Source organism: Chrysemys picta, chromosome 16 (genome assembly GCF_011386835.1).
Source record: "Chrysemys picta bellii isolate R12L10 chromosome 16, ASM1138683v2, whole genome shotgun sequence".
Lineage (NCBI taxonomy): Eukaryota > Metazoa > Chordata > Testudines > Emydidae > Chrysemys > Chrysemys picta.
In genome coordinates, this window is record NC_088806.1 from 16010309 (window position 1) to 16026614 (window position 16306).

Below are 16306 nucleotides of genomic sequence, written 5' to 3' on the forward strand. Positions count from 1 at the left end.
ACAGAACCGGACCCAGAACTGATCCCTGCGAGACCCCACTCATTATGTCCTTCCAGCATGATAGTGAACCACTGATAACTACTCTCTGAGAATGGTTTTCCAACCAGTTTTACACCCACCTTATAGTAGCTCATCTGGGTTGCATTTCTCTGGTTTGTTTATGAGAAGGTCATGCGAGACAGTATCAAAAGCTTTACTAAAGTCAAGATATACCCCGTCTGTCGCTTCCCCCCATCCACAAGGCTTGTTACCCTGTCAAAGAAAGCTATTAGGTTGGTTTGGCACAATTTGTTCTTGACAAATACATGCTGAATGTTACTTATCACCTTATTATCTTCTAGATGTTTGCAAATTGATTGGTTAATTATTTGCTCCATTATCTTTCCGGGTACAGAAGTTAAGCTGACTAGTCTGTAATTCCGTGGGATGTCCTTATTTCCCTTTTTATATTGTCTGTTATTTAATATAAAAGTATTGTATTGTATGCTTGTACATTCAATGTAAGTTTTGTGACTTTCTTTCCTTAAGGGAAAAAATATGCAAGTTCTGGAGAAGAGGAGGATAAGGAAGATGATAAAGGTGGGATCACAAAACTTTTTCAAGCTCTGCTTGATTAAAGGAGCACTGCCATGTCTATTCAGCTTATAATTAGGATCTGCTGGCTACGATTTGGTCTTGTGGGTGTGTGTACAATGACTCCACCTGTCTGCTCCCTTTGAGTGATCAGGCAGTGTCAATAAAACATACAAGAGCTCTGCTTTCTCAGTCCTTCAGAGGACAGGGTTCTTTCCTTTTCGATTTATTGTTTGCTCACGTTAGTGGCACATCTGGAAAGAGTGGAGAGGATAGTGGGATGTCTTTACAAAGGCACCCATGTTAGTCAAACGATTTAATCACACTGTTAAACAATAATAGGATACCGATTTAAATTCAGCATGTCCTCTGGAATGGTTGAAGCATGAAATCTGGCAGGGGGAATAGCCTTTGGGTCAGGGATGTGCCTTTTGCTGTTCCCATGAATGTGTGCCCAAATGCAGCCAAGTTATGAGCCATTGAAAAATCTCCTTGCATGTGCTCAGTAGACTTGTTGGAGCTTCTTACATAAATTCTGCAAAGATTCTGTGTGCATTGAGCACAGGGCTCCCTACAATTGCTGCACCTGGCTGCTGCAGGCTGGGGTGGGATCAGGCACTGGATCTGAGAGCAGGAGATGGCCTGATCTATGCTCAATGATACCCCATTGGCGCTCAGGCAGCATGGAGAAGGAAGGTGTCTGACTGAATTAGAGGAGGCAATAGCCAGACCAGAGTGGTGGCGGGGAGTGGATTGGGACAAGGAGTCTTGGGGGTGGGGGTAGAGAAACTAAGTGACTGGTTTTGTCAGGGTAAGGAGACTGGAGTTGTCAGGGTAAGGAGACTGTGACTGGTTGGGCAAGGAGACTTGGAGATGTGGGAGGAGACTGGACATGGATTTGGGAGCAGGGAGACTTGGAGTGGGGAAGAACCATGGGAGGGGAGATGCATTTGATGGGGAGCTGGGTGCAGGGCGAGAACTGGGCTGACTGGGCAAAAATGACTGACTTGTCATTTCTGTAAATTTTGTTTACTATTGATAGAAATATTTTTTGTTGCTTTGTGTGTGTACAGTGAAATCGATGTTTACCTATTAAAAATCTAATCCTTCCAAGCCAAATCATAACGCATACACAGAAGGCGGGAGGGTGAATCATGTTTGCCCTGGCCCTCTGAATTCTGTCATTTCATAACTTTTGAGTGCTTCACTTTGCAACCTTAACATTCTTTTAATGGTGGCTTTTGTGTGTAATTTTCTAGGTTTAAAAAAAAAAATCCATCACGTGCAATCATACTGACATCAACATACGCCATCAGCAGGTTGGAATCTTAGATCTGGTGCACTGGAAAGGGATGGGACAGTTTGCTAGTGGGTTTCACAGTTATTTGCTGACAGCAGAGAAACGGAAGTACTTGGTTCTATTCGGGATTCTAAAGGTCGCACACCCTTCTGCCTCTTTCCCCAAGCTTTTGATCCTTTCTGCCTGATTCCCTATAACATGTCTTTGACTTAGTGCTGTTTTTCCTCCCCCTGGCTCCTCATCCCAGACTGTCCCCATGCCCACTCAGTCCTAATCTCCTTTTCATGGCTTCCCATCCTAGCCTCAGTTTCTTCTTTCCACTCCCCCCCTCCCAACTCCTTGTCACCAGTCTCCTTGCCCAACCAGTCCCATTCCCTCCCCTGGCTCCTCACCCAATCTGGCTCCCCTTTCCTCCAGTCATGTCCCCTACTCCCTTTCCCCCCCACTGACTCCCAGTCTAAGGCCATGGCTCCTCTACAAACTTGTGCTAGCATAGCTCCATCATCAGGATGTGAAGAGGTGCTGGAAAAAGCCCCTAGTGTAGAGAAAGTTATAGTGGCAGAAGCACAATTTTGCTATTATATCTGCATCCACACTAGGAGCACTTTGCTGGTATGGTATACCAACAGAGCCTTCCCAGTATAGATCTGGCCACAACCTCTCCCCCTTGGCTCCTCATCCAACCTTAATATTCCTCCGTCCCTTCCCCAACTGCTTGCCCCAGTTTCTTTGTCCAATCAGTCCCACTTCTCCTCTCCCCCCCACCCCAGTGCATCAGATCTGTCACAGGGGGACTAAATTCACATTGCACAGGCAAGCTTAAATCTGGCATTTCCTAACTTTTCGGTGCTTGCCTTCGCAAACTTTACATTTTTACATATTTTTTGTGTAACTTTAAATCGGTTGTCTAGCCACTGAATGGTCTTATTTTCCTCCCTGATGCGTGTGTCCAAATGCTCATTAACATCAATAAGAGTTACACTGTGATGGAAGATTAGACCCTTAACGTAGGTCCTTCATAAGCAAAGTTTCACCTATGTGCTATGCTAGGATAGGGTGACCAGATCACCCAAGACAAATATCGGGACGCGGGGGGAGGGGGGGGCGTGGCAAAAAAAAACAAAAAACCCCACCCTTCCTCCGCAAGCGCTGGAGGGAGGCCCGGGAGACTCAGGGGAAGCGCGGGGCCGGGGTGAGTAAGAGTCCGGCCTGGTCCCGAGCAGGCAGGACTCAGTTGGGTGGTAGGGCGAGGGGGGGGGCGGCCCGCGGGGCCAGGCGGAGGCTGTTCTCACCCGCGGCCAGTGGGACTCGGGAGCAGCCGCTGCTGCAGCTCCCACTGCCACGGGGGCAGGAAGCGGCCATGGCGCTCCGCGGCTGCGGCTCTGGCGCCCCCGAACCCCCCGAGCCGGGGCCTGCTGCGGGGACCCAGCAGCGCGCACGCTGGGCCCAGCCCCTGGCCAGTCGCGTCTGGGCTGCTGCCCAGCTGGTGCTATCGCGCTGTGGCCCCGGAGTGGGGGCAGCAGGCCCCAGCCCCCCCGTCCCGCTCGGTCCCGCAGGGGAACGAACGGGGCTGGGCTGCCGATGCCTCCGCCCCGGAGCCGCCGCGGGATAGTACCAGCTGGGCAGCAGCCCAGACGCGACTGGCCAGGGGCTGGGCCCAGCGTGCGTGCTGCTGGGTCCCTGCAGGCTGCTGCAGGCCCCGGCTCGGGGGGTTCGGAGGCGCCGCAGCCACGGAGCGCCATGGCCGCTTCCTCCCCCGCGGCAGTGGGAGCTGCAGCAGCGGCTGCTCCCGAGTCCTGCTGCCCGGGGGGACAACAACAGCCGCCGCCTGGGCCCGCGGGCCGCCCCCCTCCTCTCCCTACCACCCAACTGAGTCCTGCCTGCTCGGGGCCAGGCCGGACTGTTACTCACCCCGGCCCCGGCCCCGCACTCCCTCTGAGTCTCTCGGGCCTCCCTCCAGCGCTTGCGGAGGGAGGGGGAATGGTGAGCCCGGGGAAGAGGCGGGGATTCGGGGAGGGAGCCAATCGGGGGAGGAGGGGGCGGAGTCGGAGCGGGGTGGGGTGGGGTGTGTGCGAGCACTTCCAGGCTCCGGCGCATTTCCTTGTTTGTCCAGTGTCCCGACCGCAAGTCGGTCGGGACGCGGGACAAACAAGGAAATATCGGGACAGTCCCGATAAAATCGGGACGTCTGGTCACCCTATGCTAGGAAAGAGCAACAGAGGGTCCTGTGGCACCTTTGAGACTAACAGAAGTACTGGGAGCATAAGTTTTCGTGGGTAAGAACCTCATTTCTTCAGATGCAAGTAATGGAAATCTCCACAGGCAGGTATATATCAGTGTGGAGATAAGGAGGTTAGTTCAATCAGGGAGGGTGAGGTGCTCTGCTAGCAGTTGAGGTGTGAACACCAAGGGAGGAGAAACTGTTTCTGTAGTTGGCTAGCCATTCACAGTCTTTGTTTAATCCTGATCTGATGGTGTCAAATTTGCAAATGAACTGGAGCTCAGCAGTTACTCCTATGCTAGGAGTATCAGACTTGTGCAACTGTATACATGCTTTTGGCATATAGCTGTGTCCTAAGCAGTATCCCTTTCAAATAGTTGCTGCTTGTTGAAAAAAAACCAAGGCCTGGAGTTGGAGTAAAGCTTATTCTGGCACTAAGCACATTGACTCACCTAAGAATTGGTTGTGGTTCATTACCGCTCAAGTGATCTGAACAGCATGAAACTAGAATGACTTTAAGGGCTTGTCTACACATGAAACTATTCAGGACAGCTCTTCCTGAATAACTCTATGTGTGAATGTTTTTATTCTGCAATATTAGTTTTAATGTATTTTTTGAATTACTATAAAGCTAGGATCCCTGGGCATGGACCAGGACCCCATTGTTCTGATGCTGTATAAACACAGAATAAAAAGACTGTCTATGCCCCCAGGAGCTTATAAAATCTAAGAGTCAACTGGGGAGTACAAGGAAGCAGTGAGACAATATTGGTGAACATGATAGGCAGTGCTCTCTCCACACGTAGTCAGTCAGTAATGGCTCCATTTGTAGACAAACCCGAACATTATTCAAGTCCTTAATGTTGAAAATGGAGGGGGGGGGAACCATTTAATTAATTACATTGAAAGCTCTTTACATTTTTTTCATTTCAAAACAAAACCAAAGTGCATTGCAATAAAAAAGAAGAAAGGGCAAGATCCAGTGAATCTACAAAGGAATGTCATGGACAGCACAAGGTCTCTGGGGTGGAAGAGGCAGGGAAGAGCACATTGGCCTCTTCTCGAGGAGGGCTTTGGGGGTGCATTAAGAATCTTGGGGGGGGTGGTAAGAGTTCATTTGAGTTAAATGGAGTTTGCAACCTGAGCTATATTGGGCCAGGGAGTCTCTCATATTAGCCTGGGGAAGCACAACAGGTTTACAAATTAAGATGGGGTAGACTTAAATATTTGGCTGGGCTACAGGGGGTGGCACAGTGTTTTCTTTTTCCTCAAAGTGAGCATGTCTAGGGTTGCAATAATTCCATTGTTTGAGACAAAGCTATGTCGGTCCCATCATACTTTGCCACCTTGTGTGTGTTGACTTCATTTTTTTTTTCGTTCTTGGGGCTTGTGTTTACTTTTTTGTTTTAAAAACACTATTTCTAGCACTTACGAGAATTAAGCTGTGACTTTTATACAACCTGCCAGGTATGGTGATCTGTTCCCTTTCTTTCTTTCTTTTTTTTTTCTTCCATGCTCACGTAGTGGATTTAGCAGAAAATTCCCTTTTAAACAAGCTTATCCGGAAGTCTCTGGTAGAATCCAATCATCATGTTGAAGTCCTGCAGCGAGATCCCAGCTCCCCTCTCTTCTCAGTAAAAACCTTTGAAGAACTGCATCTGTGAGTAACTGGGACAGAACTACACACTGAAAACAGGCAGTCAGGTCAATGGGCCAGTAGTAATTACGTGGGGGTTTGTCATGTTCTGTCACGCAATCTCCTTTGAATTTGGGAGTGATAGTACAATATAGTAAAAATCAAATACAGCTAAAATGGGGAAGACACGCAGACATACATTGAAGGATTCATCCGTTCCACTGTAGTGTGATCTTGTGAGACTAACATGTCCTGGTACCATATCCAAAAAACACATTGAAACACGATTCTAATCCACCCATATTTTAACACTGATTTTTAGATGCCATAGCTATAGACACCTTAAAGAGTTTTTTTTTTCTTGCCAGTATGGAAAGGAAAAACAATCTATAGCTATAATGAAAACTGTTTTTAATGTTGGTAAATATATAGACTAAAATAGTTCCTAAACATGGTTTAAGCATGTCAGTCTTTCCACACAACTATGATCCGACCATATTACAACATGGATTTTCACTGATGTTTCCTAACCACGTTTAAACATGGTTATTTTTGTGGTGTACTTAGGCCCTGATTAGGATTAGATGCAAGATTTCCAAGGGAAACCTAAAGGTGTATAGGAAACGATGGTGTTATGCCAACAGATGAGTCTTCCTTCTGTCTGCTGGACTAGAGCCACAGCAAGGAACAGTTAGAACACGTCTAAATAAGCTTTAAAACCAAAACATGCTGATAATATGCTGCAAAAGATCTTGTAGTGATACCTCTCCCAAGAGTATGTGTGGTACCTGTGACAGAGTGTTGGGTTTGGTCAATATTTTATATTTCCTAATAAAAGATAGATTGGGCAATAATTTGTTTCATGGTAAAGGACATAAAATAAATGGTAAAAGGTCACACCTAATTGCTTTCCTCAACAGAATTGGGGATTGGTTGAATACAGCAAGTAGGGCTAAGATGTTTAGCATGTGAGAGACGGATATCAAACATTGGTAAAGCATCTTTGTATCCTCAGTGGCCCATCTCTTAAAGAATGCAGAGTCCCCCAAACCCTACTGAGTGTGTGAGTAATTGGATAAAACTGGTTTGGAAGGTAGGGTGGCAACCCTGGATTGTGGTTGGGGTACCCTATCTATCTCTCTGGACTTGACAGCAGGGGCTGACTCTGACAAGAGACTGTCAGACAGAACAGGTCTTGCTTTTTAGACATTAAGATCGTTTTTCCTCTGACTCAACTGAGAATGTCCTATCCAGTTCAGCTAGATAGGTTAAACTAACCATCGCTTTTGTTTTAACTCCATTTTCTCTTGGCTTTTAATAAACCTTGTTTTTGTTACAAATACTCTTTTATCAGTAGTTTCACATGCCTGAATGTCCTACTCAAGTTCCCGGACTGGAAAAAAAACATGAGAAAAATCCCGTAACACATTTTATTTAGTAGGATTTGGAAATCTAATCATAGATATGTTATGACCATATCTCAGATGAGGGTACACGGTAGACTGCATTCTTTGGAAAGGAGTATGCAGCCTAAAACATTTTGAAAGCACTGTCCTAGGGCATCTCATCACTTGCTTGTAAATAGTTTGATTTTTTTCCTGGTTTGGCAGGAAGAAAGAGTTATTACAGGGGATTTATGAAATGGGTTTCAACAGACCATCCAAGATACAGGAGACAGCGCTTCCTATGATGCTAGCTGACCCGTGAGTACTTGCAAAACAAGGTGTAAAACATGCTATTTGCATTTGTTCATTATTTTCATATTTCTGCCATTCTGGTCATAGGCATGGTTTGACTTCTATATTTGGGGGGGCAGGGCCTGGCAGAGCAGGGCCAGCTCCACATGGAGGGGACCGAAGAGGGAGCGCCACCTCCACCCCAACTCACCTCAGCAGTCCACCCAGCCTGTCTGGGTTTGAGGGAGGGGTAGGGTGCAATAAAAAATTATAACTCTGGGGGTGGGGGGGGGCAACTCAAAAAGTTTGAAAACAGATCAGGGTGCAGGGAGAAGATAACCGGGGGTAGCTCAGGGTGCAGGCAGAGGATAGCTCAGGGCTGTGTGCTGGGAGGGCCCCCCCCCCCCCCCCCGTGGTCACTGTTCCCAGAGGGCTCTTCCAGTCCTGCAGCTGAGTTCCCCTGCCCAGGCAGCTCTTACCAGCTGTATGAACAGTCAAAGGGGGCTGGGGGCTGAGGAGCACCAGCAGGAGGAGGGGGGAGCCTCCGTGGCACCAGCCAGAGCAGCAGCCACCCTGCACTGCCTGGCTCCAGCTTCCCGCCTCTGACCTGGAGTGGGGTATCGGAGGGGTGTGTGTGGAGCTGCCCCCCTCTGCTTATGGCATTGCAGTTTGGGAGGGCAAGCCCCCCCCATGTCTCCCCCAGACTCTTCCAATGCTTCTGGTTCTCCTTCTCCCTGGCTGATCATACCTGCAATGCTTAATCTCCTTCCCTGACTCCTTATGTCTTGGTGTCACACTAGATTCCATTCAGTTTTTCCCATGGCGTAGTTTGGAGAGGAGTGGGGGGGGGGCATTGCCCTCCCGCAAATTGCAAGCTTTGGGTGACACACGGGGGGAGGGGGGACAGATTTCTGCCTTCCATTTGGCCCTGCTCCCTCCCCAAGCAAGCCCTGCTGCGCGGGACAGGCCCAAGCCCTCCTAGGGGAGCACGGAGGAATGTTTGGGCGGGGCTGGGGGAGCAGTGACATCAGGTGCTCTACGTGGCCAGGTCAGTTTCCTCATGCAGGCTGCCTGCACAGCCTGGCCTCGCAGCAGCAATATCCCCTCGGACACAGCCCCTCCCTGCAGCCTGAGCTACAGTCCTCCTGGCACATAGCCCCTACCTACCCGCTGCCTGTACCTGGAGCTACACCCCTGCCAGCAGCACACAGTCTCTAGCTCCCCCCTCCCTGCACCTTAAGGGGTTTTCAAACTTTTTGAGCTGAGGCCCTCCTTTTAGTTATAATTTTTGGTTGCATGTCCCTCTCCACCGCCAACCCAGAGAGTCTGGGTGACCTTCTGAGGTGAGTCAGGGGATGGAGGTGCTGCTCTGTCCTGGGGCCTTGCCGTGTGTAGTTGGCCAGAGCCTCACAGAGTTGTTCAGGACCCCCTGCCTGCCTGCATAGTCTCCAGCTGCTGGCTGTCCCAGGTATGTCTACGTGGAAATAAAAGCCCTGCAGCAAGGCCATGGCTGGCCCAGGTCATCTGATTTGGGCTTGTGGGGCTCAGGCTGTGGAGATAAATATCACTGTGTGGATGTTCAGCCTCGGGTTGGAGCCTGAGCTCTGGGACTCTCCACCCATGCAGGGGTCCCAGAGTTCGGGCTCCAGCCTGGGCCAGAATGTTTACACAGCAGTTTTTCAGCCCCTGAGCCCTACAAGCCTGAGTCAGCTGACCCTCCCAGCCAGAGCCGGCTTTAGGAAGTGCGGGGCCCGATTCGAACAGTTTTGATGGGGCCCCGGCAGGGATGACTGAAAAAAAAAAAAAAAGCACGTAAAAAAACATGTGGGGCTTGTTCTCACCGGGCGGCACTCGTAGTCTTCGGCGGTTTGTCCTTCACTCGCTCCGGGTCTTTGGTGGCACTGAAGGACCTGCTGCCGAAGTGCTGCCGAAGACCCAGAGCGAGTGAAGGACCCGCCGTTGAAGTGCCGCCGAAGACCTGGAGCGCTGCCGAGTGAGTAAAAATTAAAAAGGAGTCTCTAGCCAGGGAAGGGATTCTCGGCCACTTGCCCCCACCCCGGCGGCCCTGCCACTGGGCGTGGGGCCCTCTTAGGTGCGGGGCCCGATTCGGGGGAATTGGTGGAATTGGCCTAAAGCCGGCCCTGCTCCCAGCCCCATGATCTCAGTTAGACGTTAACTCTTTCCTTCTCTCCACATCAGGAGTCTAACCCCTTGTCATTATCTCCTTGATATCTCCAAAATCTGCCCATTTCTCACTTTGACCACTATAACCCTCTCCTGTTTGACCTTTCTGCCGATCACCTTTTCCCATCCTCTAGCCTGTCCAAAATGCTGCTACCAACGTAATCTTCCTCTCATCCTGCTTTGACTGTGTCATCTACTCCTGAGGGTATTCTGGGCCAAAAAAATTAAAATTCTGCACACAATATTTTAAAATTATACAAAATAATTATATAAAACACCCTTGGGCTCTGCCCCTCCATGCCAAGCACACTAGATGTAGGCAGGCAGGCTCAGCCTAGCAGGATCCAAGTATGGGGGGAGCGCTTAGTGTAGGGAGATCCAGGCGTGGGGTAATAGGGTTCTGTGTGGGGCGATCTGGGTGCGGGCGGCTTGGTGGGGGATCCAGGTGCAAGGGAGATCTGGATGAACGGGCTTTTGGGGGGGGTGTTTCTGGGTGCAATCACAGTGGGACTCTGCAGGGGTGTCCAGGTCAAGTATCAGAGGGGTAGCCATGTTAGTCTGTATCCACAGGTGCTCTATGCGTCCAGGTCAGTCCAGGTAAAGGTGGTTGGAGCTCAGCGGGTGGGAGGGGGTAAGGGGTCCAGGTGCTGGCTTGGTAGGGTGCAGTTCCGGGTGCTGGCTTGGTGCGGTTCAGTAGGGTGGGAGTCTGGGTGTGGGAGGCTAGTCAGGGTGGTGCAGGTGGGGTAGGGCTTGTTGGGGTGAGGATTTGACTGTGGAGGGCGGTCTAGGTGCAGGGGTGGGGTCCAAATGCAGGGAGGTGGGGCTCAGCGCAGGGGGGGAGTCTGGGTGCAGGGGGGCTGCGGATGCAGAGGGTGAGGCTTGTCGGGTGTTGGTTCAGGGGAGTCATTGGGGAGGTTCTTGGTGCAGGGTATGAGGCTTGGCAATGCAGTCTGGGTATGAGGTGGGTCTGGATGCCTGGGAGTTGGCTGGATGGGAGAGCAGCTCCCCATACAGTGACCCTTCCCCATCCCGCCATGGCTGAGGAGCAATGGGGGCAAGAAGCGGGTGGGGGGAGGTGCGGCGTTTCCTGCAGCTGGAGAGGTTTCTGGGGGTGGGTCTGACCCAGCCCTAGCCGCTCCTTGTAGGGGAAGAGGAAATCCCGTCCTCCCCAGCCCAGTCAAGACTAGTAGCTGAGCCTGGCACAGGGTAGAAGCCACTGGCCGCGGCATACCCAGCCCCTCCCTCCCAGTGATTTACCTCTCTGCTGGCTGCTCCGGGTGCCTGAAACAATGCACTCGTGCTGCAGGGGACTCTTGTGACTTCCCTGTCAGTCATTTTTCTGTGGGGAAGCAAAGAAATCTCGGGGGGGACATGAATTCGGCACACATGCAGTGGCACAGAATTCCACCAGGAGTAGTCCTCACCCTCCACTGGCTTCCTGTCTCTCATAATATCCAGTTTGAGATACTCATCCTTTCTTTCAGGTCCTGAGTAATCTCCCATCCACCTGAATCTCTGTTCTGACTTCCTCCTGTACTTATCCCAAGTCTCTTCCCTTACTCCTCTGTCTCCCACATTCTGTTTTGTGCCTTGTTTTGTGCTGCGTGGACCTGGGACACATTTCCTGTCATCTTCTTTCTGTTTTTATAATCTACCTCTCTAGGCAATCCCTTTTTGTATATAATTCCCCCCCCCCCCCATGTGCACACACCCTCTGTTTGGAGAACACCATGTACATTTAACAACACTACAAATGTTTTTGCAGTTATAAAACCTATGCATAACTGAGTAAATTCTTATTGTTTTGCAGACCCCAAAATCTTATAGCACAGAGCCAGTCAGGGACAGGAAAAACTGCAGCTTTTGTCTTGGCCATGCTGAGCAGAGTTAATGGTGCTGAAAAATTCCCCCAGGTAATACTGGTAGAAAGTTAAGATGATCTGGGAGCAATAGCAATATATTGCCTTTCTTAAAGGGAAACCGCTTAAAGTCACAGTTTGAATGTGTTGCTACTGTACTTGTACCATCTATGGTCACTGTAGTGGGAAAGTTAAATGACTTTTCTTTTCCATTTTCTTTGTGTGACAGCACTATATATATATTATTTTTCACTGCTTCATCCGTGTAGTCGGTTTCCCCTGTTTGTTTGGGCCTGTCATGCAATTACAGGGGACAAACTTTTATTTTAAAATAGGAAGATATGATTGTAGAGGGAGACATAGGTATTTGAAATTACTTTTAACTCCATTTTAAAAAAATGAATTAGGTTTCATGTTGTGTGTTTTTATTTTCTTTTTGGGTTTTGTGATGCTGCTATATTTGTGATATGCCAGCACTTCCAGTCTAACCTCTAAAAAACCTGTTCTTTTTGTGGATACAGACTAACACGGCTGCTACTCTGAAACCAGTCTAACCTCTGTCCTTTATGTAAAATATCTTGGTTGTTCAGTCACTTTGGAACTTGATATATAGGCTGTTGGTCTGGATGCGCTTTGTAACAAAAATGGGTTTACATCTTAAGTTGTTTGCATTATAGAGCAGAAAACTGTTGAATGGTTTCAGATTAATTTTGAAAGCTCCATCTAAAAGTATAACTTACAAATATAGCATGCATAATTTCTAATTGTGGCTTTAGACCAGGTTTGAAATACTTTGCATTTAAGTTTTGAGAAAACAGAGATGTTTGAAGACCAATTACTGTGAGTTCATGATAGCTCTTTTCTGTAGTTTATTTTATAATTAAAATTCTTGTTCACATGAATATTCTTATCGTCTCAAGTGTCACTGTTGAGTTCTTCTTTGAGTGCTTGCTCATGTCCATTCCATATTAGGTGTGCGTGCTCGCCACATGCACCAGTGCTGGACGTTTTCTCCTCAGTGGTATCCATAGGGGACCGGCTCTGGCGCCCCCTGGAGAGGCATGCAAATACCACGGTATAAGGGGCGCCGCTGGCTCCCCCCACCCTCAGTTCCTTCTTGCTGCCAGTGTCGGTGCTGGAACTTCTGCTGCTTCGGCTAGCATTTTATTTTGTTCAGTGTTTTTCACGAGTGTTTTCCTGTAAAATAGTTGTATATAGTTAATAGTTCTCTTAGTGTTAGTTCTGGTTAGTTGGTCCTGGACGGGACTTAGCCTAGGGATGGGGCATGCCCGGTCCCCAGGCTTTAAGCCATGTGATCGTTGTAAGCAGCCTATGCCCATCAGTGACCCGCACGTTAGTTGTTTAAGGTGTCAAGGCAGCGTTTCTCAGATGTGGCCACCAGGGGCTTTTCTTGCAGCCACAGCCTCCTGGGTAGTGATTTGGGAGAGAGGGGTGGGCAAAGCAGCAGCCCCTCCCCAGGGGCCACCAACAGTGGTTGGGCCCTGCCCCTCTCTGGAGAAATACAAGCTGGAGGAGCAGGCAGTCAGTGAGTTCTCCACGTTCCCGGGGGTGGTGTAGCTGGGCTTCAGCCCTGGGGTGGCAGACGGCGGGCTCCAGCCACGGGATTTCTGGCCCTATCCCCTGGATGTCCCATTGCCCCTGGCCCCCACTGCCTCTGTAGCCACCTCCCCATCCAGGGCTTAATTTGTCCCCGGGCTTGCCGGGGCTGAGTAAGTCCGCTGTGAAAAGTGATATTTACAAACATACAAATATCACTTTTCAGTTAGCAAGTCTTAAAAAAAAAAGGGGGGGGGGGCAAAAGAAACAAGAAAAAAGACAAGAACATTCAGAGCACCTTATTTGTGTTGCTATTCTGTTTAGGTCCAGTAAAGAATAGGCAACTGTACATTGTTTTTATAGAGTCTGCAAAAAAAAAAAAAAAAACCCTACATGGATAAATTACAATGATTTGGACATGTATATGTGCATATTTATTTGTTTTTCCTAAAGTTAATTAAGTATTTTAGGAAAAATTGTTAGGGTGGCCGCATTCTGATGCCACCAAAAAATTTGTTGTGAGAATCCCTGTTCTAGGTGAAGGACACGTCAGCGACAAGTGTCGCATCTGTAAATCATTTAAACCCCGAACAAAAAAGGAGAGACACAAACGTCTCAGGGCACTCCTGATGGAGTCGGTGCTGACCCCGGCACTGTAGGAGAGGTCTGACTTGGCCCCGAACACCGCAGTGTCCGTGCGGAGCGCCCCGCTGGTGCCATCTACAAGCTGGCACTGATTCCCCCTCCCCAGCTCCGGCCAAGAAACCGAAGAGGACTGCGAGGGGAAGAGATGTCCCTGTGGGTGCTCCACTTCAGATCAAGGTGCGTCCCAGTGCCTTCGATCGGAGATTTCAACAGCAGTACCCCTATGGGCTGCGCATGCGCTGTGCCTGCCTCTCGAGCTGTCAGTGTTTGAATAGCGCTTGCACAGCCCGGGCTCCTCAGTTCCTTCTCTGCCGTCCCCGGCTAGAGATGGAGTTCAGCCGTGCTCTTTGTGATTTAGCTAGTTAGATTGTTTCTTAGTTTATTTAGACAGTTTTAGTCATTACAGTTAATATTTAGGTAAGATACATTAGCTGTGTGTGTGTGTGTGTGTGTTTGTTCATTCATAAAAATTAAAAAAAAAACTCCGCGGTTACGGACATGCCTGGCTCCCCAGGCTTCAAGAGATGTGCCTCCTGTAATGATGCCATCCCCATCTCAGATGGTCATTCGCAGTGTGTATGCTGTTTTGGGGAGTCTCATGTATCCCAAAAATGCATCCACTGTACCAAGCTGAAAGCGCAGACCTGCAAGGACAGGGAGTTCAGACTTAAAATTCTCCTGTTGGAAAACTCCCTCAGACTTGCATCTGATCCTGGCCAGCAAACCTCTGTGACACCCTCCAGAGACAAAGGCAAAGCAAAAAAATGGCCAACTTCCTCCCCCCTCGGGCCGCTCCTCAGGGTAGAAGTCTAAACTGGCTCTCCTGTCTCCGGCAACCGCCGCTCCGCAGCTTAGTACCTTTGACTCGGCAGGCACCTCAGGCATTCTCATAGTCCCAGCATGGCCCAGACAACCGTGGTAGCCCTTTCTCACACGCATGTCGGTCAAACCACCCATCCCCCTTCCCCTGCTCAGCAACCTCCTATCACAATGCCGTGGACAGCTATTTCACCCCGACATACAATGTCTCCTGGCTAATCAGTGGATCTCTAATGAGGAGTTAACCTGTTTGGACCAAGTGCGCACTGGCTTGCTACACAGCAGAACACACAACAAGCACACTACCTACCTGCATAAATAGAAACGGTTCATATCTTGGTGTGCTGACAAAGGCCTTGTCTACACTACGAGAGTAGTTCGATTTTACTTGCATCGAATTTTTGTAATCGATATTGCAAAGTCGAACGTGTGTGTCCACACTAAGGACAGTAATTCGACTTTGTGCGTCCACACTAACGGTGATAGCGTCGACATTCGAAGCGGTGCACTGTGGTCAGCTATCCCACAGTTCCCGCAGTCCCCTCTGCCCATTGGAATTCTGGGTGTAGCCGGCAATGCCTTCTGGGTAACAAAATGAGTCGAGGGTGCTTTTGGGAAACTGTCGTCATCCGTCCATCACTCCCGCCCTCCCTCCCTGAAAGCGCCGGCGGGAAAACAGTTCGCGCGCTTTTCCAGTCATTGACAGCGCGGACGCCACTGTACTCCGAGCATGGAGCCCGCTGCGACCATCGCTGCAGTTGTGGCCGCTCTCAACGTCTCGCAGCTTATCATAAAGGTTTCCCTGAGGCAGATGCAGAAAAGTCAGGCGAGGAGGCTACGGCACCGCGGTGATGTCCTGAAGTCTGAGAGTAGCACAGACCTGTCAGAAAGCAGGCGACCCAGCGCCGAGGACATCACAGTGGCAATGGGTCATGTTGATGCCGTGGAACGGCGATTCTGGGCACGGGAAACAAGCACTGAGTGGTGGGACCGCATAGTGCTGCAGGTCTGGGATGAATCCCAGTGGCTGCGAAACTTTCGCATGCGGAAGGGAACTTTCCTGGAACTTTGTGAGTTGCTGTCCCCTGCCCTGAAGCGCAGTGACACCCGGTTGCGAGCTGCACTGAGTGTACAGAAGCGAGTGGCCATAGCCCTCTGGAAGCTTGCAACGCCAGACAGCTACCGGTCAGTCGCGAACCAGTTTGGGGTGGGCAAATCTACCGTGGGGGTTGTTGTGATGCAAGTAGCCAAGGCAATCGTTGATGTACTGCTGCCAAAGGTAGTGACCCTGGGAAACGTGGAGGCGATCATAGATGGCTTCGCAGCGATGGGATTCCCAAACTGCGGTGGGGCCATAGATGGAACTCACATCCCTATCCTGGCACCGGACCACCAGGCCACCCAGTACATTAACCGAAAGGGCTACTTTTCCATGGTGCTGCAAGCACTGGTGGACCACAGGGGACGTTTTACCAACATCTACGTGGGATGGCCGGGCAAGGTTCATGACGCTCGTGTTTTCAGGAACTCTGGTCTGTTTAGACGGCTGCAACAAGGTATTTACTTCCCGGACCACAAAATAACTGTTGGGGATGTGGAGATGCCTATAGTCATCCTCGGGGACCCAGCCTACCCGCTAATGCCCTGGCTCATGAAGCCCTATACTGGCGCCCTGGACACTGAAAAAGAACTCTTCAACTACCGGCTGAGCAAGTGCAGAATGGTGGTGGAGTGTGCTTTTGGCCGTCTCAAGGGGAGATGGAGAAGCTTACTGACTCGCTGTGATCTCAGCGAAACCAATATCCCCATTGTTATAGCAGCTTGCTGTGTGCTCCA

At 49.8% G+C, this 16306-nt stretch overlaps 1 protein-coding gene across 1 annotated transcript in view; it reads left to right on the top strand.

The window, feature by feature from the left end:
- Positions 1-16306, top strand: part of DDX25 (DEAD-box helicase 25) — a 53002-nt gene that overhangs the window by 10190 nt on the left and 26506 nt on the right. Inside the window, exons 3-6 of the mRNA XM_065570200.1 lie at positions 529-579; positions 5619-5754; positions 7341-7433; positions 11401-11503. Of these exons, the coding sequence (XP_065426272.1) occupies positions 529-579; positions 5619-5754; positions 7341-7433; positions 11401-11503 (383 nt within the window). The remainder of the gene's footprint in view (positions 1-528; positions 580-5618; positions 5755-7340; positions 7434-11400; positions 11504-16306) is intronic.